This window comes from Eriocheir sinensis, chromosome 66 (assembly GCF_024679095.1).
Source record: "Eriocheir sinensis breed Jianghai 21 chromosome 66, ASM2467909v1, whole genome shotgun sequence".
NCBI lineage: Eukaryota > Metazoa > Arthropoda > Malacostraca > Decapoda > Varunidae > Eriocheir > Eriocheir sinensis.
The window spans coordinates 4,650,791-4,676,311 of NC_066574.1; the positions used below are offsets into that span (position 1 = coordinate 4,650,791).

The 25,521-nt window shown below is 43.4% G+C and overlaps 1 protein-coding gene across 2 annotated transcripts in view; it reads right to left on the reverse strand.

Moving 5' to 3' along the window:
- Nucleotides 1-432: 432 nt before the first annotated feature.
- LOC126987756 (neuromedin-U receptor 2-like) overlaps nt 433-25,521 on the reverse strand; it is a 182,961-nt gene continuing 157,872 nt past the window's right edge. Inside the window, exons 5-9 of one of the 2 annotated variants that reach the window (XM_050845049.1) lie at nt 11,457-11,722; nt 9,717-9,882; nt 9,227-9,316; nt 8,674-8,805; nt 433-8,501 (exon numbers count right to left, since the gene is read on the reverse strand). In XM_050845049.1, coding sequence (XP_050701006.1) covers nt 8,215-8,501; nt 8,674-8,805; nt 9,227-9,316; nt 9,717-9,882; nt 11,457-11,722 — 941 coding nt within the window. In that variant the 3' untranslated portion in view covers nt 433-8,214. Of the gene's footprint in view, nt 8,502-8,673; nt 8,809-9,226; nt 9,317-9,716; nt 9,883-11,456; nt 11,723-25,521 lie in introns of both variants that reach the window. The other variant, XM_050845048.1, reaches the window with a different exon arrangement.

The window sequence follows — 25,521 nt, forward strand, 5'->3', positions numbered from 1 at the left end:
ATAGCTAATTTATACTATTCTGAATTCCAATTTTTAAAGAAAACTTGATTTAACTTAATGTAATAAAGTTTTGTTGTCCCTTCAAACTGTTATTGGTAGGTGCAGCTCGGCCAGCCCGATCAAATATTTAATTTTTTTTTTTATATTTTTCATATCCTTTAACACATGGGCAATCTGAAGCAGTGTTGTGATTTAAGATATCAGGAGCAGCAACATAATATATTTTCTCCTCTTTTAATCCCCATCCCCATCATCATAACTAAAGGAATAATGAGAAATAATAACAACAAGAATACTCACCTGCTATCAAAGGCCTCACCTGAAAAACAATGTTACAAGAGAAAAAAAAAAATCATGAAACTTACAAGTCATACATTTGGCAGTTTAAACATCATGACGGAGGCGACACACCCAAGCCTTATTTTTTTCTCTTCTTTATTGAACATGATCTACAACACCGTAGTATGTACCACTGAGACACACCATAGCATCTTTATTAAAACCTTTTGATTATTACATTACGAACCCGGATCACATTGTACATAGTAGGGCGGCCAGGCAGACACGCCCGCCACAACTGAAGGGAGGAAACAACGAAGGCTATACCCAAGAAGAGATCGAGGGCGTGTTCCAGTTATAATGAAACCATATTCTCGAGATCGTTTTGGCGTTGTCTCCCGCGGGTCCTTTCCTCCCCAGCGCTCTGCCACTCAGGGTCGATATCCTCAGACGTTTTCGCCTCTCATAAACTATTTTCAAAGGGCAAAAGGGAGATTGATTGCGTTCTAAGGGGTATTATTTTAGGTGCATGGTACAGAAGAATGATCAAAGTACCACCAGGGTCATAAAAGTACCCCTGGAAAAGCCCAAAACTCCTACGAGAACTGTGTCAAATATGTGTCCTGGGGCGCCGATAGGTTTGAGAATATGCCCCCCAGGGTCCCCCAGGGTCCCCCAGGGTCGTATTGTAAGACATTTTCACCTCCCAAGAACAGCTATTTGACAAGGCTTCCGTAGGAGTTGTGGGCATTTCCAGGAGTAGTTTTATCACCCTGGTTGTAGTTTGACCCTTCCTCTGTACCATGAACCTGAAGAAATACTCATTAGAACCCGATTGACCCCCTCTTTGACCTTTAGAAATAGATGATATGAGAAGCAAAAGTGTCTCGTAATACCGACCTGTCCCAACACCTGTCTCCTCTTCTCATATGTTACCTATAGCTGACATGTGAGAGGAAAAGATAGGTGTTGGGAAAGGACCTGTAGGAGCCAACACAAAATCGATCTCGTCAGTCTGGTTTCACTATAACCAAACAGGAAAACGAGAGAGGACATGAACAAAAGAAAGGAATACAGTGGGCTACATAACAGCACATTCACTCACTGTCAACCCTCACTGTCAACACCATCACAGCCGCTTCTCTTCCTCCTCATAACATTTGATGGATCATGAGACTCTACCACCTGAAATTCTACCCAGCAAATAAATAGAGATAAATAAATGAGTAAATGAATAAATAAATGATACATGAATAAAAAAATAGTATAATAAACAAATAAATAAATAAAAATGAAATGAAAGAGAAGGGAAGGAAAGCAAAATGAAGTGTATACCGTTTATATATATCACCGCATTCACTGTCAAACCATATCACACCACTGGTCTTCGTAACACTATACAAGGCAATCATTTCTCTTTTACGGTAACGGAGCAGCTCAAGGGCAAATGATAAATAAATAAAATAAAAACTAAAATCAAATAAACACTGCTCCTGTAAAATAAACATAAGTCTGTCACCGTCCGTATCACTTTTAAAATTCGTCTCAACAAACAAACAAACAAACAAAAACTTACAATCTACAAACATCATCATTCCTTCGTATCCAACCATCATTCAGGAACTAAGTTTGATATACTTCTCCATTTGCATCTCATCCATTTATTATTATTATAATTTTTTGTAGAGACAGCAGATTGCAAGCGTCTTCACTTTTTCACTTTTTTTTCTATCTTTTGGTCAGCAGTCTTCTTCTTTCCTTTAAAAAAAAAATAAAGGGTTAAAAAAGGTATAATTCGAAAACAAAGATCTTGAGCATTAGATAAGCGAGCCACAGTGTTTGTTACGCATTGCAGTGTTTGTTGTTGTGTACGAGACGGGCTTGTTTGTGTGTTTGGACGTATCGAAGGACTTAATAAGCTTACTCATTAAAGTTGTGTGTGTGTGTGTGTGTGTGTGTGTGTGTGTGTGTGTGTGTGTGTGTGTGTGTGTGTCACGGGGCAAAACTTTCACAATCCGCTCAGACTAATTCGAGGACCAAACGACCCAAGTAAACTCGAACCGAAAGAAATTAGGGAACCGTTTCTCCTTTACGACTGTTTCGGCTTATCCATCCATCCATTCCGGGAAGTTGTGTATCAGGAAACCATTACACACACACACACGCGCACAAACTCCAGTTCCGAGGTTCGATTCCCGGGCGAAGTAGAGACGAATGAGCAGTTTCTTTTATTAATCCTTGCCCCCTGTCCACCAAGCAGTCAACGGGTACCGGGTGTCGTGTCAGTACGGTTATGTGTCCCGCTTCCTGGGTGTGTGTGGATGTGATCAAAGCCCATATGTTTAGTGTATATTTTCATTCTGAGTTTAAAATATAGTCCAGTGTGCATTATAGATTTCAACTGTTTTAGTTATTTTTATTTGTTTGTTTGTTTTTAACGTGTTTCGTTCGTTTTATGGTCTGTATGTTTTGTGGTGTTAAGTGTTTTTATTACCTTGTACGTATTCTGCGTTTTTGTTTAGTATATGTTTTCATTCTGAGTTTTAAAGAAATGCTAGTTTTTGGACCATTTTGTAAAATAGAGATTGATGCGTTTTTATTGTAAGTTGTGGTCAATAAATATCTATCTATCTATCTATTTATCTATCTATCTATCTATCTATGCAACTTCAGTATCGTTTCCTGTACATTTCCAACTGTTACGAAACCGGGTGACAACTTAATCTTAGACCCATATTCTCAAACATTTCTTCTGGGCTTATACACCAACATTTGAAGAGGCTTTCGAAGAGGTTGTGTTAGTAGTATTTCCATTGGTAGTTTAATAAGCCTAGTGATAGTTTGACAAGGCTCCTGCACCATGAACGTGAACAACCACTCATGAGAACCCGACTTATCTTTTTTCTTCCATATCTCCTTCCTTCCCTCTATCCTCCCGTACCTCTTCCTTCCTTTCTTTTACTCCTTCCATCCAGCGAATCACCTCATAAGTTAATTAATCTCAATTTCTATAGTGCTTCATCAGGTAACTAATCAATTGTTTACCTTGCACATCCACAAATGATAAGGCTTTTCGTAGAGGGTGTGTTAGTATTTCCAAGTGTAGTTTTGTGGGCCTAGTGATAGTCTGACAAGGCATCTGCACCATGAACGTGAACAACCACTCATGAGTACCCGACTAATCTCCTTTGTGGCCTTTGCAGATAGTTGTTGTGCGAGCCGAAAGTGTCTGAGAATACTTTAACGTGCAGACAAATATCCTTTCCTCTCTCCCTCTCAGCCTCGCCCTCCTGCCCTCCTCCAGCCCACGCGAGCACCTGCAGCAGCGCCGGGACTCAGGTAATTAGGGTGTGAGTAATGAGCGGCAGTATTTCACCTGACGCGGCTGAAATATTAGAGACTTAAGTTCATTAACCCGGTAGCAGCGACGGGCCAAATTTGTGGCTTTACCGTGTACCAGCGACGGGCCACATTTTTGCCTTGATATAAACCCCAAAAAATAGATGATGCATAAACTGATCACAAATGCGTTGATATATATTATGAAATGGTTTGCGTGAGTGATGATTTTTTCTCATTTTTCTCGCTTAGAGGGGCCTTTAAGAAACATGATCACTGCAGCTACCAGGTTAAAATAAGGTATATGAAGTGTGCGTGTGTGTTTGGGTGTGCGGGTAGAGGAGGGGAGGGTTATGTCTGTAGGTTTGTTAGTACATTTCTAAGTATATTTGTGTCTATACCGGATTTTTAGTAGGCATGTTATGTATAGTTTGAATGCAGTTAAATATTTCAGGTATTACATGTATTCCGTTCACGTCACATCGTTGTAGCACATAATAATAATAATAATAATAATAATAATAATAATAATAATAATAATAATAATAATAATAATAATAATAATAATAATAATAATAATGATATCCATAACAACAACAATAATTACCTTGACAATTCGTATTAATCCACAATCATTCAGGAATACAATACTGTCTTGATACACACACACACACACACACACACACACACACACACACACACACACGAGTTTCAGCATGGAAAACAAGAAAGAAAAAGAAAAATGTAAGTAAGGATTATAAATTTCTTCCCGCTGATGAGCGAGCGAGATACATTACAAAACTGAACCTCATAAAAATATATATACCAATTAAACCTCGTAGACCTCATAAAAACCTAAAAAAATAAACCTCATATAAATAATCTACCTCAAAACCGAACCTCATAAAAATAATCTACCAACTAAACCTCATAGACCTCATAAAAACCTAAAAAAATAAACCTCATAAAAATAATCTACCTCAAAACTGAACCTCATCAAAAAATATCTACTTCTATGTATGTACGAACTTCGATACCGTAATAATAACACACACGAAGAGTCAGGTGCATGGAGTAGATCATTTAGTATGCACTCGAGGAAGAGAAAAATATATATTGATGTCAAGAGTACGTCGATGTATATATATATTTATGTAAACGTTGCTTTATTTATGACAAGGAGGAGGAAGTGTACAAAGAACAACACCTTTCTCGTCACACTTGGCCGTGAGAGTGAGAAATCGCAGGTGAAATGATCAATCGACGGACGCCTGATTTTTCAAACGTCGTATCATTATTATTATTATCATTATGAGAGACGAATCAGGTAGAGAGGAAGGGATGCGGACACTATAAGATACCTGTCCAGCATCCCACTAACACCTGAAACGCCGAGAAGGAGATGAGAGTGAAAGTAATGAGAGGAGGAGAAAGGGGTCGAGAGAGAATAGAGGATTAGAAAAGTAGAGAGACAGAGGGGTAGAAGGAGAAAGGGGACGAGTGAGTATAGAGGATTAGAAAAGTAGAGAGACAGAGGGGTAGAAGGAGAAAGGGGACGAGTGAGTATAGAGGACTAGAAAAGTAGAGAGACAGAGGGATAGAAGGAGAAAGAAAACGAGAAATTAGAGAAGATTATAGAAATCGAGGGAGAAGCAGGGTAATAAAAATCTTAAAATATAATACACGACAAACAAACAAAGAAACGAAATCAAGAAGTAAAAATAATAAGTTAGTTAGCAGAGTATTACAAACTCAGTCGTAAAAAAAGTTATATAAAAAAACAACAACCCAACAAAACCAGCTAACCATGCCTAAAAAAAAAAAAGTTAAAAAAGACGAATCAGCCACATTATTTTTTTACAGCAAGGGAGGCAGCTCAAGGTAAAACAACAACAGCAACAACAACAGTAACAAAAAAGCTCGCTAGACGCAGCTACTCCAACAAAAGAAGAAAGAACAAGAGGGCAGAAGAGAGATCAGTTTCGGGAGGAGAGGTGTCTTGATACTCTCCTCTAGAAAGAATCCAAGTCGTAGGCAGATAAAGACCGATACGACGTTTAGAAAATCAGGCGTTAAGGTGTTGAAGAGATACCTCGGGCAGACATTCGCCCTGGCAGGTAAGGAAACAGGTAACGGTGAAGCAGATCCCAGCGCGCGAGCACCAGGCGACGGGTTCCCTTTATGAGTGACTGAAGACATCACAGTAACACCAGCAACAACAGCAACAACAACATCCACCCTTATTGTCCGGAGTCGTCATCACTTCGCGCGGTTCACTCTTACCAGTGTGCAGCGTGAGCAAGTCCGTCATGTCTCACTGATAACACTAAAGTCGTCAGTACGGGGACAGTGGTCTTTGTAGCACTGTTGGAAACGAGTGTGAGGAGTAATAAGTGTTCAGGGTATTGTGTTTTGTTGCCTTGTGTTTGGCTCGCCGCGACCTCTGTTCACATTACCGGTGGGCTGGCGTCCCGTGCACCGCCTATATATCACTTGTTTGCCAGTTTGTACGACAGTTTATACGCGGGTGAGCTCTGTAAAACTGGGCATATATGAAATTTAAAGATTGTCAAACGACAAGTAATATATCCTCTTCTTTTGGACAATCGTTGTTTTTTATAGTTTAGTTAAGATTTCCAGAGCATCTTTCTGAGTAATGAATAAAATGGTGCGTCCGAGATAAGACAAGAGCTGCCTGGAGGCACGGAGAGAGGCTCTGATGCCCATTCGCTGTATAATTAAATAAGAGCTCTCAAGTTTCGAAAAAAAAAAAAAAAAAAAAAATCAGTTGACTGCAAAGTAAGATACTTATTCAACATTTCAGCTCGAAGGAAAAATATGTACTATAAGGAATATGCCTCTATATTAACCTGGAAAAAGGATGCGTTAGACCCAAACTGAATGTATAGTTTTCTTGGTGATACACATCGCTGCACCGAGGCTACAGCCGCCTCCCGGGGGAACGGCCTCTATCTAGACGGCCGGAAATTGGTGTATGGAGGTAATGGCCCGAGACGCGGATAAGGACTCCGAACGTCTGGAGACACGGGGTATCCCTTTCGGCCTGACGATAGAAAAGTGTTTTTTTTTTAATTGAAACGGGGGTGTGTTTACCCCAAGGGGTGGGCGAGGGAAAGCCTTGAGGTACGGAAGAGTTCTCAAGATGGTGGGGTTCCCAAGAAGTAATGCAAGGCCTTGTATGAAGCATGTTTCTCCTCGGATTCTGGGCGAGAGAACATACATCACCACTTTAGAAATACCGAAGATAAAGTAAGATAACAGTTGAGCATCACTGAGCTAGAAGTCCGCCTCGCGTATCCACGGCACGGATTAGGATTTTCCAGGCAGTTGGGATCAAAATTTATTCCCGAGTAGATGAATTTCTCCTGTACTTCGAGGAGCTTTTGATTCATGCCATCGCACGGGAGAGGGATTCCAAGCGTTGCTCTGGCCGGCTCATGGTTACCTTCCTCCCGCAGTGTATGAGAGCAGCCCATCGATGCAATGAAGAGGTCACGGCTCCCGGCACTCAATTATCCTCGGAATGTTTGAAGCTGAACAGAACAACATGATATAATGTCAGGTATGTTAATTTGAGTCTTTGGGTCGTATTATTAGACATTTCGCTGCCCAAGAACCCAAATTTGACAAGGCTTTCGTAGGAGCTGTGGGCATTTCCAGAGGTAGTTTTATGGCCCTGGTAGTAGTTGGACCCCTCCTTTGTACGGTGAACCTGAAGAAACACTCATTAGAACTCAACTGGCCCTCTCTTTGACCTTTAGAAATTGCTGGTGTGAGAAGCCAAAGAATCTCATAATACCGACCTTTGTGTCATCGTCTGCAGTTTGGGAAGTGTGGTGTGAACGGAATATTAATTGGTGCAGGGGTGTGGGAGGGTGGACCCGGCCGGTGCCTTAGAACAAATGATTACTAATGATAAATGGTTTTCATTCTAGTATTTGTTAATGGATCTTGATATATGGTATGTCATTTATGAATGCTAACAATATGCACACACACACACACACACACACACACACACACACACACACACACTGATATAAAGGTGGCAGCTCAGTGACGAGGGTGACGGCTTGGTGAGTGTCAACGTGTTAACAGTTCGCTTCGCCTGTCACCGAGTGGCTTGAATCACATACATGTTACCCATTAAACTTAACATTGACTGCGACTTCGGTTTAGTGGAGCACCTGGAACTCAACATAGACTATAAGAACATCACTGTAGACATATACACACACGTATAATCTGTTAGTGTCATCACAGGCTACGCCATTGGCGCTAAACACGTGCCAGTAGTCCCATGGCTACCTTCACACATAATATCATTGTCGTCTCGTTCAGATTAGATCTGAATCTAGTATTCAGGTATTTCTAGTTTTGTCCCAGTACTTGATAGGGGTAATATTTCTTGAAATATTAAATATCTTTATAAATCACATAAGACTTCTGTCCCTACACCACACTGTCGGCAAGCTTATTGACGGCCAGGGAATTGTATCTCTGAGGCTTTAAATTAGCACAGGCACAAAAATCCTTTATTTTTGGCGGCGACGCTTCGAGAGCGTCGGCCGAATATCAGGCATCCATGTCCATGTTTTCGAACCCGTAGTGAACGCCATTCCTGTTGGAGGTTTCGTTGAGTCTCCTCGAGGAGGTGAGGGAGTACTCTCGGGTTCTCAGCAGGATGTTGGAGTTGTTGGAGAGCTGCAGCTGCCCGTGTGTGGTGTTGGAAAAGTAGAGCTGCTGGCGCCGCGCCCAGTCCCGCCCGCCGCACAGCGACCGCCGCAGAGCGTTGCGGAAGCGGATGGACATGACGGAGTACAGCAGCGGGTTGATGGCGGAGTTCAGGTAGTAACAGGTTCCTGGGGGCGACAATGGTGGTAAGAAGGAATTATCTCTACATCTATCTCTTGTCGACCCTCTATTAACCCACGAGGAAATCAAACATGGATGGCCTATTTCTGTCTCCCCAGCACAAGACTAATAATGTCCCAGACACGGCGCGCCAGGCTGCATGGAAGAGAGGCCGCTCACCCGTGAAGCAGTAGAGTTGCGTGTTGATGGAGCGCAGCGTCTCCGTCCACTGGTCCTTGCTGGTGATGATGCCGAACATGAGCCGCTGGGCGTGGAAGGGAGCCCAGCACAGGAAGAACGCCACCACGACTGCTACTGTGGGAGACCAAGAGAGTGTCAACCCTCAAGAGACTTCCGCACGCAAAGGTGATTCAGAAACCTCACACACACACCAACAACAACAAGGAACAACAACAACAACACGGAGAGCCATCACGACATCAACTAAGTAATAACAACCACTTAAGTAACTTGTGATGATATGAAAGTGACACAAACATCTATTCTTATCCCTCTTATCATTACTGACCTCTCTTTCGGCCACCTCTTTTGATTCTTTTTTGTAGGAGCAGCAAGTAGCGGGCTTTTTTTTTATTATTGTTTCCTTTTTTTGTGCCCTTGAGCTGTCTCCTTTGCTGTAAAAAAAATTATCGAGCAGTGCGAACAGATAAGTCCTCAGATGCCTGCCAAGCCCTTTATGTGAGGACTCAGGCGGCAATCCCTTAGTCCTTACCCAGCATCCTGATCCCCATCCTGCGCGTGTGAATGGCCCCGTTGCCTGCCGTGGGAGTGCGCGTGGGTGGATCCATGGAGAGAACCACGCCTGCAACACACGCCCCGATGAAACGCCGGAATGTAGACAAGGGAAGGAAAGAAAGTCAGACAAGGATAAAAAGCACGCTAGAATGTGAGGTAAGAAAAATAACTCCAGAATGTGAGGGGAAAAAAACCCGCCAATATGTACGGTAAGAAAAAAGAAAACGCTAAAAAGAGATAAAAAAACAAAACAAAAAAACCCGCAAGAATATGAGGAACGAAGAAAAAAAAGGCGGAATGTGAGGAAAAAAGAAAAAACACGCTAAAAAAAAGAAAAAAGAAAAAAAAGGCGTGTAAATAAAAAGCTAGAATGTAATGGAATATGAGAGATAAACACACACAAAAAGGTCTCAAATCAACACCCTGACTGCCTGCCTGCCTCTGTACCATGGCTGTGGAATACGAACCGATCCTGCAGTAGAGGAAGATGAGGATGGTCATGGGCAGGATAAAGGCGCCCACGGAGGAGAGCCAGATGAGCCACGACGAGCTGCTCTCCGTGATGTGGTAGGGAATGGCACACCACGAACTCTGGGGCAGCTCAACGCCTAGCGGGTCCTTGAGATGGTTGACCTAGCGTGGGGCAGTGGACGGGGGACACCTTGGTTATCGAAGTCTAGGGGTCGTATCATAAGACATTTCGCCGCCCAAGAACACATATTTGACAAGGCTTTCGTAGGAGTTGTGGGCATTTCCAGGAGTAGTTTTATGACCCTGGTGTTAGTTTGACCCTTCCTCTGTACCGTGAACCTAAGGAAACACTCATTAGAACCCGATTGACCCCCTCTTTGACCTTTAGAAATAGTTGATGTGAGAAGCGAAATTGTCTTATAATACCGACCTATGTATTCCCTAATCCATTTATCTGTCTCAGTATCTACCTGCCTGCTTGTTTGTTTGTCTATTTGTCTCAATATCTATCTGCCTGCTTGCTTGCTTGCCTGTCGGTCTATATATCTACGTGCTTTTCTTGTTTGTTTCTTCATCTATCTATACATCTGGCTGCTTGTTTGCTTGTCCATCTGTCTGCTATTAAAGTATCTAAGTTGACGTAATTATTTCAGGGACTGTCAGAGAATCAAAGTCAGCTCAGGATAGTGGAAGGGAGGAATGTGCTGGTGTGCGATGGAGGGGAAGGCATGAGAGGGCAGGGAGGGAGGGATGGGCCAAGATGATGTGGGGGCGGAGAGAGGTGTGTATGCGTGGGGCAAGGCTGGGGAAAGGGAGAGACAAGCAGGGATAGATATGTAAGAGGGATGAGCAGAGCAGGGCAGGGGCAGGGGCAAGCAAGGTCAGACTGGGGCAGGGAGCGATGCAGTGTGTATGGGAGGGGTAGGGCAGGGCATGGCCGAATGGGATGGTGGTGGAGAGGTGAAGTGGACACAGCACAGTGGGGAAGGGTGGGCTGGGACAGGCTGGGGAAGAGAGAGAAGGTTACGCAAGGGCAGGGGAGGAGCACAGTGGGATGAAATGGCGAAGAAAAAAGGTGTTTGTGAGCTGGGCAGGGCAGAGCAGGCTTGGGTGGACTGAGGCAGGCTAGGGGAGGCTGAAGCAAGCTGGGGTTGGTTGAAGCAGGCTGGGGTAGACTGGGGTTGGCTGGGGTAGGCTGGGGTAGACTGGGGTTGGCTGGGGCAGGCTGGGGTAGGCTGGGGTAGACTGGGGTAGGCTGGGTAAGACTGGGGTAGGCTGAGGCAGACTGGGGTAGGCTGGGTAAGACTGGGGTAGGCTGGGTAAGACTGAGGTAGGCTGAGGCAGGCTGGGGGAGGCTAAGGCAAGCTGGGGAAGGCTGAGGCAAGCTGGGGTAGGTTGAAGCAGGCTGGGGTAGGCTGAGGCAGGCTCGGGTAGACTGGGGTTGGCTGGGGAAGACTGGGGTAGGCTGAGGCAGACTGGGGTAGGCTGAAGCAGGCTCGGGTAGACTGGGGTAGGCTGAGGCAGACTGGGGTAGGCTGAAGCAGGCTCGGGTAGACTGGGGTTGGCTGGGGAAGACTGGGGTAGGTTGAAGCAGGCTGGGGTAGGCTGAGGCAGGCTCGGGTAGACTGGGGTAGGCTGAGGCAGATTGGGGTAGGCTGAGTCAGATTGGGGCAGGCTGAGGTAGGCTGGTGTAGGCTGGTGCAGGCTGAGGCAGGCTGGGGCAGGGAGCGACGCACCTGGTAGTAGTATCCCCAGGGCACGGCGGCCACCAGGGAGAGCAGCCAGATGACGGGCAGGACGCGGGCGGTGCGGGCGAGCGTGTGGGTGGTGCGGGCGTACACGGGGTTGGTGATGGCCACGTAGCGCTCCCCCGACACGGCCAGGATGGTCAGCACCGACACGTGGGTCACCAGCTCCGGCATCATGGCCCGCAGGCGGCAGGCGCTCTCGCCCCAGGGCCACGGGTACTGCACCCACATCTGGTACACCTCCAGCGGCAGGGCTGACCCACGCACACCAAGGAAAGGGTAACAAATTCAGTGCGATATTCTTTATGAGTACAATAACTCTTTCTCCATTAAGGCTTCAAAATAAACTTATACTAATTAATTACATCAAGTGTCAAGCTGATTTAGGGTCTCTTTCACAGTCATTTTGTTTATTTTGATCGTTACCAATGGCTGTTATCGCTGCTATAGTATTTCCACGTAAAACTGGCCGATGAGGTAGTGGCGGCTGCAGGGTTAGCCTAGCACCGCACCTTGCCACACACTCTCAACACCTCTCGCTTCCTCTGCAGCCGCCACTACCCCATAGGCCAGTTTCACGTGGAAATTTATAGCGTCGATCGCCGCTATTGGTAACGATCAAAACAAACAAAGTGACTGTGACAGCGGCCCTAAGTAGAGTCCCGAAGACAAAGGATGACAAACGACACGGTATACTGATTCCTGTGGGACTTCGGGATAAGAAAATGGATGACAGATGAAGGATATTTAGGAGACGTTAGAAAGATTTGCCTCCCAATGACCGAAAACCACACCGTCAAGCCAAGACCAGAGCATGCCGCACCTAGACTGACAAACGACACGGTATACTGATTCCTGTGTGACTTCGGGATAAGAAAATGGATGACAGATGAAGGATATTTAGGAGACGTTAGAAAGATTTGCCTCCCAATGACCGAAAACCACACCGTCAAGCCAAGACCAGAGCATGCCGCACCTAGACTGTCTTTTGGGTCCCTATTTGTATGCGGGCGGTGTGTGTCGCGTGAGTCTACTGGTACCAACAAATTCTTATGATCCGGAACACGAATAAAACTTTTGATATATAGGATGTAAATTCTCAAAGCTTCACCAAGAAAAAGATAGCGAGTTCCATGGTCTTCGTCTCTGAAATAAGGTCAAGACAATATTAATAAAACATATCCATTATTCATCTTTGGTAACATGATGGGATGGAAAGTGTGTGACAGGCCTCGAAAAAGTTTCATCAGGAACAAAATGAGATGACATTCCCAGGTTTGTATTAGTCAGAAAAAAAAGTCTGAGAAAGTTTTACACATAGCAGTAGATGGACAAAATATGATATGAAAGGACTATAATTGCAAGAGTTTTTTTCCGACATTGTTTATATTGCGTATGGCTTTCTTTGTGTGTACATTACTGGTGGTATATCGGGGCAAAGTGAGTCACACCAGGCTGGCGAATGCATGAAAAATTAAAAACTTCAATTGCCACTGAAGTAAATTACATCACCAAAGAAAACAGTCATACCTTCTGGTAGAAAGGATGACTGATATTACAATTACACCTACTTCTGAACTTTCCTTATCACGGAGTAGAGCATAAATGTAAATCACCTGAAGTAATGAAGATTCGAGTAAAATGCATTATACTTCCATGAAAAACTGATGACACTAGGAACAACAAAAATCTACCAACAAAAAGAATTTCAATACAACACAAGATTAATTTATTGGGATAGTTAGTTTTGGCGTCAGAACTACAGTGGTCATACGACGCTGAGATATCTTCGCCACACATTCTTTTCTTTTGGTCAGGCAAGCACGTTTTATTCGCCATAGATTGATATATTAATCGCATGCTTTATATACAACGCATCACACCTTTTTCTATCACCTTTACGTTGCAGGCATGAACAGCCGAGGAAAACGTAGACAGAGAATGCGAGTGAGCGAGGAAAACATGACACCAACAAAACCTAAATCCCTCAAAAGATCAGTCGCGAGAAAATAGCAACCAACGCAACTAGCAATCGTCATTCATCCGCCTTTCCGTCCACCTGGGAAACCTGAGAGCGTGGAGGCGGGGCTGATCAATCGCTCCCAGAGGATGAGACACAGAGTGCAGGCGAACCGGGGCAGGCGGATGCGAGTGTCTTGTATACGCGGCGACGAGAGTTAGAAAGCAATAGTGAAAGGTGAAGGTGTCTTGAGGGATTATAAAAGGCCCTTGAAGCGGACGGCACGGTGATGCAAGGCGGGGAGAGGAAAGGTCAGGGATATAGATGGATAAAAAGATTGATAGATGGACGGATAGAGATAGAAATAGAGAAAGAAAGAGATACAAGTTTCCTTATTGCCTCATCCCTTCCCTACCCGAGCACTGAATGGGAAAAATAGTGTTGAATTAGGGAAATATAGATAGATAGATAGATGAATAGATAGATGGACAGATAGATAAAGAAGGCGATTTCTGACTGCATTCCTTCCTTCCTTATTCAAATATTGTATGGGAAAATGGTGTTTGCTCTTCTCTTCTACTCTCTTTACTTTCTTCTTATCTTTATTTAACATTTCAAACGCCTTTCTCTTCCCCTCTATGTTCAACACACGTACGGTCTCCTTCCTTCCCCTCCGTCAAACCTTATCGATTTATCCATTAGGTGAAGAGATCGTCAAGTTGGCTCTCACGGTTTTCCTTTTTCATTTGCTAAACACTTTCGTCTCCTTCCTTCCTTTGTTTGTCTTCTGTTTCGTCTTTTTTTCCCTTTCTTTCGTCCTATCTCTCAGGTGCTTATGATTCGGATGGAGAGTTTAGTTTTGTCGTTTTCTTTCTTTATGTTCCAGTTTCGTTGTCCTGCTCTGCCTCTATCCATTCCCCGCTGTTCCTCGCCCCCTTCGTCCAAATTATTAAGTTGTCCACCTCTCCCTCTCCTCGCCCGCTTTTATGGAAGAATATGGTGTCCTAAGTCAGTGTTCCTGTATCTTTTATTGAAGCCCCCTCCTCCTCCTCCTCCTCTTCCTTGCTCTTGTTTCTCCGTTCCCTCTTTCTCTTCCTACTACTGTTCCTCCTTCCCTCCCAGTCCTTCTCTTCCAGCTGTTTCTTTGTTCCCTCTTCCTCATCCTCTTCCCTTTCCCTTTTCCTTTTGCCTCTCCTTCCCTTCCTCCTCTGCCTGCTCTTGTTTATGCGTTTCCTCCTCTTCCTCCTCCCTTTCTCTATGAACCCTCTCCTGTTCCTCCTCTTTCTCATCTTCTTGCTCCCTTTTCTCCCTTCCCTCTTCCTCTCGCTCCTTCCCTTCCTTCTTCTGTTTCTCCGTTTCTTCTTCCTCCTGCTCCTCGTTCCCTTCCTCCTCTTCCTTCTCCTATTCCGCGTTCCCTATTCAAGCTGTGTTATCGCCTCTGACCTCTCTCATGGCCACTCGTGTCGCGTCAAGGCTTGCGGATTAGTGTCACCGAGCGGCCGTGACAAGCGCTGGCCGGCCGCGGGGTCACGCCTCACGCCTGACACAACAATCCCGCCGAGCCGTCTGAAGCTCCGGTGAGGATGCGGACGTGTGTATATATCCGTCAGGCGACCCGGCGAAGGGGCGACTGAACTAAAGGTGACATGAGAGGTGTTTCTGTGAAGGGGGTCGTGGAGTAGGCTTATTTGAGGTGATTGGATATCTGTCGAGGGTGCGACTTAATTTTAACTTGTGTTGCGTTTCCGAGAGAAGTGAGATGCAGTTTAAGTTTATTTGATGTTACTGAAGGTGAATGAATGATACCAAGCGAGGGGAAACTTAGCTAAAACTGATATGTGTTTTGTTTCTACGAGGAGTGTTGTAGAATAAGTTTGACATAAAGTGAGGTGACTGAGTGTTAGTAATAGAAAATAAGGAAAATATAGACAAGAATACGGATAATAAAGAATAAAGAAAATAAAGAAGGAAGAAATAAGGAGAATAAAGACAATATATAAAAATGATGCCGTCTTTTTAAAATGTGTGTGGCATTTATCGACAGCGAAATAAAAAGGCGAAAAGTAGTTACATAGGATATAGCTTAAATTTTCTTGCTTGTCATTCAATTAGACGTGTGAAAATAACGGGAAGCAAAATAGAGGAGCATCACATTTTGCGCTTTTATAAATCTACACGAAAATTAATTAAAAAAGGTATTTGCACGTCGCCAAAATATTATACAACAAGTTTAATTATCAACGAAACTGGTGGGCTGGTCTTTTTTTTTTTATCTGAGGGAAATTAAATATCTATCTATCTATCTATGTATCTGTCTGTCTGTGTCTGTCTGTCTGTCTCTCTCTATCTATCTATGTATTTGTCTGTCTATTTATCTATCTGTCCATCTATCTATCTATTTCTCTATCTATTTGCCAATCTGGAGGGCTAATATTTTTTTTTTTATCTCACAAGCAACTTATTTCTCTATCTATCTATCTGTTTTACCTATCTGTTTATCTCTATCCATCTGTCTATATCTATAACTCTTTCTATTTATCCATGTCTATCTATCTATCTATCTATCTATCAATCTATCAATCTATCTATCAGTCAACCTACGCTGTCTATTTGTTATCTATTTGCACCTGAGTAATAATTAAACGACACACATAATAATTAGCGTAGCCGGGCAGGTAATTTGCCGTCCTTCAGGTAATTACCCGACACTTAACATCTCTTACCCTCCGTTGAATGCTGTAATTAGTGAGCTGAATGGGGCCCACGCGCACACACACACACACACACACACACACACACACACACTTGTATATACTCATTGCGGCGGCTGCGATGTTAAAAGCTTATTGGCACGCTCTAATACAACAATCATACTTTAATTATTGTTTATGGCGCAGCGAGTGTGTGTGTGTTTGTGTGCGTGTGTGTGTGGGAGGAAGGGGGGAGGGGGTGGGGAGGGGGGGGCAATATACTAACCCGACCACTGTAACGTAAAACTAAACTTCGTAACATGTTTTTTAAGTCTTGGGAAAAGGAAACAAACACACACACACACACACACACACACACACACACACACACACAGAAGAAGAAGAAAAGAAAGAACGAAAGAAAGAACGAGAGAAAGATAACGAGAGAGAAAGAAAGGAAGAAAGAAAATATATACAAAACAAAAACAAAAAACCTATCAGAATAACGCACACAATGAGACAAAAGAACTGAGCGATACTGAGCGATAAACACATTAAAAGGAATTCGATCACAAGGGTTCCGGCTTGGGTGGAATTACAGCGTTTATTAAATCCTCGGTGTGTGTGTGTGTGTGTGTGTGTGTGTGTGTGTGTGTGTGTGTGTGTCATATTGAATGCGATATTTATGTAAAGCTTCCGCGCCATAATATGATGAACCAAAGCGTTATATTAGGCTATGGGTATGGTATTTATCATTTCCATAGTTGCATCACTTTTTCAAGCGTTGAGGAGGAGAAGGAAAGGGAAGGAAACATTTGAAAAAACAGCAACAACAGAAGAAGGAAAGGAAAACAGCACAGAAAGGAAATAGCACAGGAAAGGAAAATAGCACGGTAAATAGCACATGGAAAAACACAGGAAATAGCACAGGAAAGGAAAATAGCACAGGAAAGGAAAATAGCACGGTAAATAGCACAGGGAAAAAACAGGAAATAGCAGAGGAAAGGAAAATAGCACGGTAAATAGCACAGGGAAAAACAGGAAATAGCACAGGAAAGGAAAATAGCACGGTAAATAGCACAGGGAAAAACACAGGAAATAGCACAGGAAAGGGAAATAGCACAGCAGCAACAGGAAAGGAAGACGCATAAAATAAGAGAGATTGCAGCAGGAGTACGAATTGGAATGTATAAGAGAAGATGAAAAAAAATATCCGATAAAACAGAAATGCGGAAATGCGAGAAAGAAATAGAGAAAAAGTTGAGAGCAATACAAACATGATGGATTTTTTTTTAATTAAGGAAAGAGTGTAATAGTGTGTGGAGAGAGAGAGAGAGAGAGAGAGAGAGAGAGAGAGAGAGAGAGAGAGAGAGAGAGAGAGAGAGAGAGAGAGAGAGAGAGAGAGAGAGAGATAGAGAGAGAGAGAGAGAGAGAGAGAGAGAGAGAGAGAGAGAGAGAGAGAGAGAGAGAGAGAGAGAGAGAGAGAGAGAGAGAGAGAGAGAGAGAGAGAGAGAGAGAGAGAGAGAGAGAGAGAGAGAGAGAGAGAGAGAGAGAGAGAGAGAGAGAGAGAGAGAGAGAGAGAGAGAGAGAGAGAGAGAGAGAGAGAGAGAGAGAATGAAAGCACGCATTAAAGAAGTTCAATTTCATACCAATCAACAAGAACAAAAAATAATTAAAGAAACACTAATTGCAAATATCCCCAATCATCGTCGTGCCCAAAAACTTTTTAAAACAACAACAACAACAACAACAACAACAACAACAACAACAACAAGAAACCCCACAAACAAAAACAAAAAAAATCTATAAAGAGCCTCAATTTCAACCTTCCGGGGATTGCATTTAAGAACTTCGAGTGGAATTACGGCTCAATAGATTTCCAGTAATGGTGATGATGCCAAAAAAAAAAAAAAAAAGGAAGGGAGGGAAGATGAGAGAACGTAAAGGGAAGAGGGAGAGAGAGAGAGAGGGAGGAGGTAAAGGGAGAGGAGGGAAGGAGGGGAGTGAAGAAGGGAAGGAGGGAAGAAAGAAGAGAGGTGCGTGCAATAACTTCTTTGAGTGTGTGTGTGAGAAAGAGTGAAAAAGAAAAAGATAGATAGATAGATAGATAGAAGAGAAAGGGCGTGAAGGAAGGAAAGAAAGAGGTGAACGGAGGGAGGGAAAAAAAGAGAGAGAGAGAGAGAGAGAGAGAGAGAGAGAGAGAGAGAGAGAGAGAGAGAGAGAGAGAGAGAGAGAGAGAGAGAGAGAGAGAGAGAGAGAGAGAGAGAGAGAGACGATGCAATAGAGAAAAAAAAATGTAATCGACAAATAGGGAGAAAGAGAAGGAGAACGAAGGGAAAGGAAGAGAAAAAAAGGAGAAAAAAATACTTTATTAAACTATTGGTAAAAAGATCGTAAAAGGGAGAGGCAAGAAGAACGAGTAGGGAAGAAACACTGATTAGAAGAAGAGAAGGAGAGAAATAAAAAAATAAAAAAGAATAGGAGAAAACTATTAACGAAAGGAGGAAGAGGAGATAGGTAGGTAGAGTCACACCCATCATCACTATCTATCTATCTATTTCTCTATCTATCTATTATTTCATTTACCTTCCCATCAACCTGTCCGTCTGTCTTTCTATCTATCTCTCTACCTCTCTCTTTTTTTTCCACTCATCTGTATTAAGGTCAAGTGTCACAAGAGTCACTCCCGTCACCATTATCGCAATAGCCAGCGTTACAACACCATTAAGTTCATTACCAGTCGACACCCCCATCATCACCACCATCAGGGTCACAGGGGGGAGGAGGAGGAGAAGGAGGAGGAGGAGGAGGAGGAGGGAAAGAAGAATAATGAAAATAAATAGTATAACGGAAGTGCCAATAATAGAATGCAGTAGTATTAGTATTAGTAGCCGAAGGAGAAGGTGACAATACTGATAGAGAAGGAAGAAGAAAGGAGAAGGAAGGAAGGAGAGGATGATAATGAAAAAGATGATGATGAGGAAGAGGAGGAGGAGGAGGAAGAGGAGAAGGAGGAACGTCACTGGAGAGAGGAACCGGAGTAGGAAACGATGGAAAAGTGAAGGAGGAGGAGGACGAGATGGACGAGGAGGAGGAGGAGGAACAGAAGGAGAAAGAAGAGAAAGGAAGGAAGGAAGGAAGGAGACGAGAGCCGTGAGTGAGTCTGAGCCTATCAGTTTACTCTTTAAGAAGTTTAATTAAGTTTGGGCGTTGGGTATCGACCAGAATAAGCCCGTTCCAGGTTTTCTCTTTGGTGGAGCGGATATTGGCAAGTCTTTAGAGCCTTACTACGTTATAATACGAGTTTCAACTAATGAGTTCAATATGAGTTAATTAAATCTTGGGTGTTCACTGGAGGGAAGAAAGGAAGGGAGGAAGGAGGGAAGAATGGAGAGAGGAAGAAAGATGAGATGGAAGGAAAGAATGGAGGGAGGTGGAGGCATATTGGAAAGGGAAGAAGAAGGAAAGAGGGAAGAAAGAGATAAAGACGGGAAGAAAATGGAGAAATGCTGGATGAAAGAGGAGATGGGAGGAGGAATGGAGGGAAGAATGGAGAAAAGGGAAGGAAGAGGAGGAGAAAGGAAGGAGAAAGAGAGGCTCGGAAAAAAAGTAAGAAAAAGAGGGAAAAGAACGTGTGAACAAGGAAGAGAAAAAGAGCAATGAGGAAAAACAAGGAAAGGAAAGTGAGAGATCGTTTTAATTCTTAAGGGAAAATAAAGAGAGAGAAAGCGGAATGCAGGAAGAGAGAAAGGTGGGAGAAAGGAAAGAAGAGAAAGAGAAAAAGGGAAAGAATGCTAAAAGGGAAAGAAAGAAAGGGAAGATAGGGAGATATATTTTTTCGTTGTTAATAAAGGAAGATAGAGGGAGGAAAGGAATGAAGAATAGTTGAAAATATAAATGGATGGTGAAAAAGAAGAAAGGCTGAGAATGAGGAAAAAAAGAATAAATAGGAGATAGAGAAGAAAAAAGTAACAAAAAAAACGAAAAATATATATAAAAAAAAGAGAAAACAGAGAAACGATAGAAAGAAGAGACTGGAGACAGGGAGAGAAAGAGAAAGAGAAGAAAACAAGAAAAAAAAGATACGACAAAGAAAAAAAGAGAAAAAAGAGAAAAAAAGATAAAACCGAAACCGGAGACACGAAGAGAGAGAGTGTGTGTCTGAGGGTCGAATTACAGCTTCGTCAGCGTCTCTTCTGATCATCTCAAACTCACACACCTCTGCTTTTTTTTTTCGTCCCTTCGTTACTGTCAGAGCGAAAAACCTAAAAAAAAACTACTTCTCTCTTTCCTCTTCTCTGGTAGTTCAATTTTCCTTCCAGAGTTCGTGTTTGTGGTAGGCTACTTCTTTCTTTCCTCCTATCGATTAGTCCTTTTTTTCTTCTTTTTCTTCTTTCCAGAGTTCGTGTTTGTAGTCTTTCGCATTTTGTCTTCCTCTCTTTCCTCCTCTCTGGCAGTCTTTTTAAGTTTTTATATTTTCTAGAGTTTGTGTTTCTGGTACTTTTCTTTTCCTTATTCTCTTCCAGTCCATTTTTCTTCTTTCCAGAGTTCGTGTTGGTAGTCTTTCGCATTTTGTCTTCCTCTCTTTTTTCCTCTCTGGCAGTCTTTTTATATTTGTTAGAGTTTGTGTTTCGGGTACTTTTCTTTTTCTTATTCTCTTCCAGTCCATTTTTCTTCTTTCCAGAGTTCGTGTTGGTAGTCTTGCCGCATTTGTCTTTGTCTTCTTTCCTATCTTCCCATCTGTCTTCCTTTTATCAAGCAGTCCTTTATTTTTCTCCAGAGTCTGTGTTTGTGGTACTTCTCTCATATCTCTTATTTTTCTTTCCAGAGTTCGTGTTGACAGTCTTTCTCGTTTGTCTTCGTCTTCTTTCCTATCTTCCCATCTGTCTTCCTTCTATCAAGCAGTCCTTTATTTTTCTCCAGAGTCTGTGTTTGTGGTACTTCTTTCATTTCTCCTTTTCGTCTTTCCAGAGTTCGTGTTAAAAGTCCCTCTCATTCGTCTCTTTCTTCTTCCAGAGTTTGCTTTTGTATTACTTCTTCCTTCTGTCGATTAGTCCTTTTTTCTTCTTTCCAGAATTTGTGTTTGTAGTCTTCCGCAAGTCTTGGCGTGAAAAGTTTGAGAGGGAGGAAAACAAAAACGCGGAGTGAAGGAATGCTTGAAGATTCTTGATTGGTCTCGGTCTTGGTACTGTCAGGTGTTTACGTCCGGGGATTGTCTGGCTAACTTTTACTTCCTTTCAATATAACTTTCTCTCAGTCGTGTCGCGCAGTATGAAGGGTGAAAAGTGCGGAACTGACAGCTACTTCTCCTGCTAAGTGGCTGTGATTCAAAGGCTCGATATTTGCGTCAAAACTCACTCATTTCTGTTATTTTCCTTTTTTTTTACAGCAATGGAAGCAGTTAAAGGGCAACAAAATACGGGAAACCAGAGTCCGCTAAGCACTGGTCCTGCACAAAAAGACTAAGAAACATCCGCCTCTCCCATCCACTATTTCGAAAGGCCGTAAAAAGGAGAGGAATCGGGTTCTCATGAGTGCTTATTCACGTTCATGGTGCAGAGGAATGGTCCAACTACGAGAGGGCAGAAGAGAGGTCAATTTCGGACGGAGAGGTGTCATGATACTCCCCTTGCTGTCTTCTAGCTTCCCATTGTCTTCCTTACTGTTCTTGGTTAGTCACTCTTGCAACGTCAACAGGCTCCCGTTTTCTTTCTCACGGTTCCTGGTCACTTACTACAGTTACACCACCCAGATTCCGTTTTCTTTCTTTCGGCTCTTGGTAAATGTTACTATTGCGGTGTCTCCCAGTTCCCGTTTTCTTCCTCACGGTTCTTGGTCACTTTCACTGTTATTATGCCACCCAGATCCCATTTTCTTCCTTACGGATCTTGGTCAACATCACTACTACAAAGGCATTCAGCTCCCATTTTCTTTGTTTCTTTATAGTTGTCCCCTATTTCCCATTTTCTTCTTGACTTCCCCGCAAAAGGTCCAGTCTGGGTACGTGAGGGAAGGACAAGATATGACGGAGATGTGCCATTCCGCTCACTTTGTTACGAGGTTAATATCTGTCTTGTAAGAGTTTTTATTGCTATGTCTTCCATCTCCCTTATTCTTTCTGACTTGACCCCCCGCGAAGGAAGGACAAGATAACAAGGAAGAGCCACTATCCTCACTCTGATTACGAGGTTGATTTGTCTTTTACGAGCTTTTTCTGAGTCAATACTATCTGCAGGATCCTCGGAATGTTATCAAGCTAGCTATAGAAAAATTAAATATTCCTCAATCATTCGTCATTCTAGGTACATTTTCAAACGGTTCTGCGGGCTTAGTACATTATATTAAGCCTCGTATTAGTTGTAGGGATTTCCATGTGTGGTTTCATGACCCTAGTGGTAGTCTAACAAGGTTTCTGCTCCATAAACGGGGAAAGAAACACTCATGAGAACCCGACTACTAATCTTGCCTGTGGTCTTGGAGAATAGTCGTATAGCGAGAGCCTGGAGTGTTTGAGGATGCGAGCTGAGCCAGAATCGTGTACAGCAGCGTTAACATTCCCATCACGGAAAAATATGAAGGAAACACGTTGGACCATAAAATGACATACCGTTCGGCGCCCCAGTGCACATATTTGACAAAGCTTTCGTAGGCGTGTTGGGCATATCCAGGGGTAGCTTAGTAACCCTGGTGGTAGTGTGACCCTTCTTCTGTACCATGAATGTGAAAAAAACGTCCATGAGAACCCGATTAACCTCCTTTTTGGCCTCTGGAAATAGTTGATGTAGGAGATGGAAGCTTCTGAGAATGCCTCCCCAGAAGCATGTACGGCGTTGTTACTATTCTCGTCACGGAAAATAAAAAAAGAAACATTTCGTCCCATAAAATATCTCGCGCGTCATTTCACTCATCGCTGTCAAGAGGAAAATAATAAAATATATCTAACGACCCGCCAAATGACAAGCGGGAGGGTCGTTGTGGGCGCCGCTGAAGTGATGCGTTACTTTCCCCGGCGAGGCGCGATGGGCCGGCGGGTGCGTCAAAGAGGCGGAAGATGAGTGGAAGAAATCAGAAGAATCGCGCCGTGGACCGTGAAGCAATCGAGTGGCGACGAGGAACGCGTTTATTTCGAGGTAACGACATTTAAATTGCTCAAACAAGCCTCTGGGGACGAGATAAAAGCCGCATTGTGATGATGGAGACGCGGGGAAGAATGAGAGTGAGACAGAAAGAGAGAGCGAGGGAGTTCGAGGCCGTTCAGCTGTTTAGTCTTCCGTTGTGTTCCTGTAAGGTCGGACACAATAAAGTCGGCATTCTCAGACGCTTCAGCCACACGTCTACCACTTCCATAGGCCGAAAAGGAGCTCAGCTGGGTACTCATGAGTGCTTATTCACGTTCATGGTACAGAAGAAGGGTCAAACTACTACCAGGGCCATAAAACTGCCCCTGGAAATGCCCACCACAACTCCTACGAAAGCCAGGTTAAATGAGTGTCTTGGGCGTCGAAATGTTTGAGAATATGACCCTTGGGTTGTAAGATGTTTTGGTCACAGCGTCTTTGGTCTTAAGTTATTTAGGTAGTAGAACCTGTGGGACGAAGGGGGGCTGATTGATTTTTGGGGGTCTGGAACCATGGCGCCGCAACTTAATTTTTTATTTTTTACAGCAAAGGAGACAGCTCAAGGGCTTAAAAAAAATAAAATAATGACCCCCCCCCCCCCCGCTATAACTACATGGTCAATAGGTGACATCATGGGGCGGTTGCTCTGATAATAACATTTCTGGGATTTGTTAACGTGAATGTCGAAGGTAGAGACGGAACTAGATCTATACATAGTGAACCAATGAACCTATTTGTTGTACTGAGCTCCATATACTGGTCCTTTAAGTGTAAACAGACCTCCAATTTACTCTCAGTGACTCCAATCTACGTGAGTTTGTTGACGAAAGTGATGCGTCAAAATTAATTACGTTTTACCGGGGGACGCGAGTATTGGGGAATTTCGCGGGCGTGGGGCGAGATGAAGGGTTTGACTGATAGAAGTGTAGGGCGAGGTAATGAGGATGTGTGGCAGGGTGAAGGGTGAGTAAGTTAATGAAGTTGAAGTCATACGTTACAGATACCTTTCGGGGGTTGTTAGTTAGGTCAGTCGATGAAAGGTAAAGGGCGTGTCAATCCAAATTCGAGTGGTGACAGTTGTAGTTATCGGAGTGGTAATTGTGATGGTTATAGTTGTAGTAGTTAGGGTTGTGGGGTGAGGAATAGTAGGTTTAAGAGAGTAGTAGTAGTAGTAGTAGTAGTAGTAGTGAGGGTGACGGGGTGAAAAGTAAATAATATGGAGGATGAAAACCAGGGTGACGGGGTGAGGTCTGTGAATGCTAATGAAGAAAGAGGGCATGGAATTCGAGGTTGGAGTAGGTGTGAAAACAAGACTGACAGTGAATGATAGAGTGAGGAGTCATATAACGTGGATGTCTTTGAGGGTTGAGAAGAGTGGAGTATGTCTGGAGTATGATGAAAAGAAGGATGACGAATGGGGGATGAAGATAGAATGATGAATGATGTAAAGTGGATGTCTATGGCGGTGGAGAATGGAGTGTATGTGGAGTATGATAAAGACAGTTATTAATAGTGAAGGATGAGATAACGTGGATGACTAAGAGGGTGGAAACTGGAGGATGTGGAGCGTCTCAAGTGTGTGGAGGATGAAAAGAGTGGATAACAGAACGAAGAATGATGTAACGTGGATGGTTTTGACGGTAGAGAAGAGAGTGAAGAGTATGGAGCGTCTCAAGTGAGTTAAAACGAGTGACGTCCAAAAACAAGTTGATTAAGAAGTGATTAAAGAGGCAACACCGAGGCCTGAAGTTCGCTAATTAGGAAGGACACTGAACCTAACCGGCCCCTTTGATTACGCTCTGAAGGTCAAGGTCCGCGACGCAGCGAAGGCCAAGGACCCGTATTGCCTGTTGCTGCTGCTGCTGTTGATGTCTGAAAGGATAGATTGATAGACGGAGAGCCAAAACAGACAGACAGACACACACACACACACATATATTCATACACACATACATACATACATACATACACACTAAAAACCAACACCCCAGGCAGAAAAATGATAGACAGCGAGGTAATTACGATATCAACCCACATGACGCCCATTGAAGGATTGAACAATGAGATCCGAGTCTGATTCTTTCTTATTAGCAGTTGGTTTTGACAATTTACGTTTAATGGCAGACATAAAGGCAATGACGTAAGGAATCATTGCCCTCTGAATGGACGCCTCAAACCAGCCTTGGACGGGCTAATGGCATGTTGTCGCTCTTAAGGAGTTGTGGTCACGCGAAGGTCAAGTCCAGCTTCGTGTCAAGAGGATTCACACCTAATTCGAAATGAAG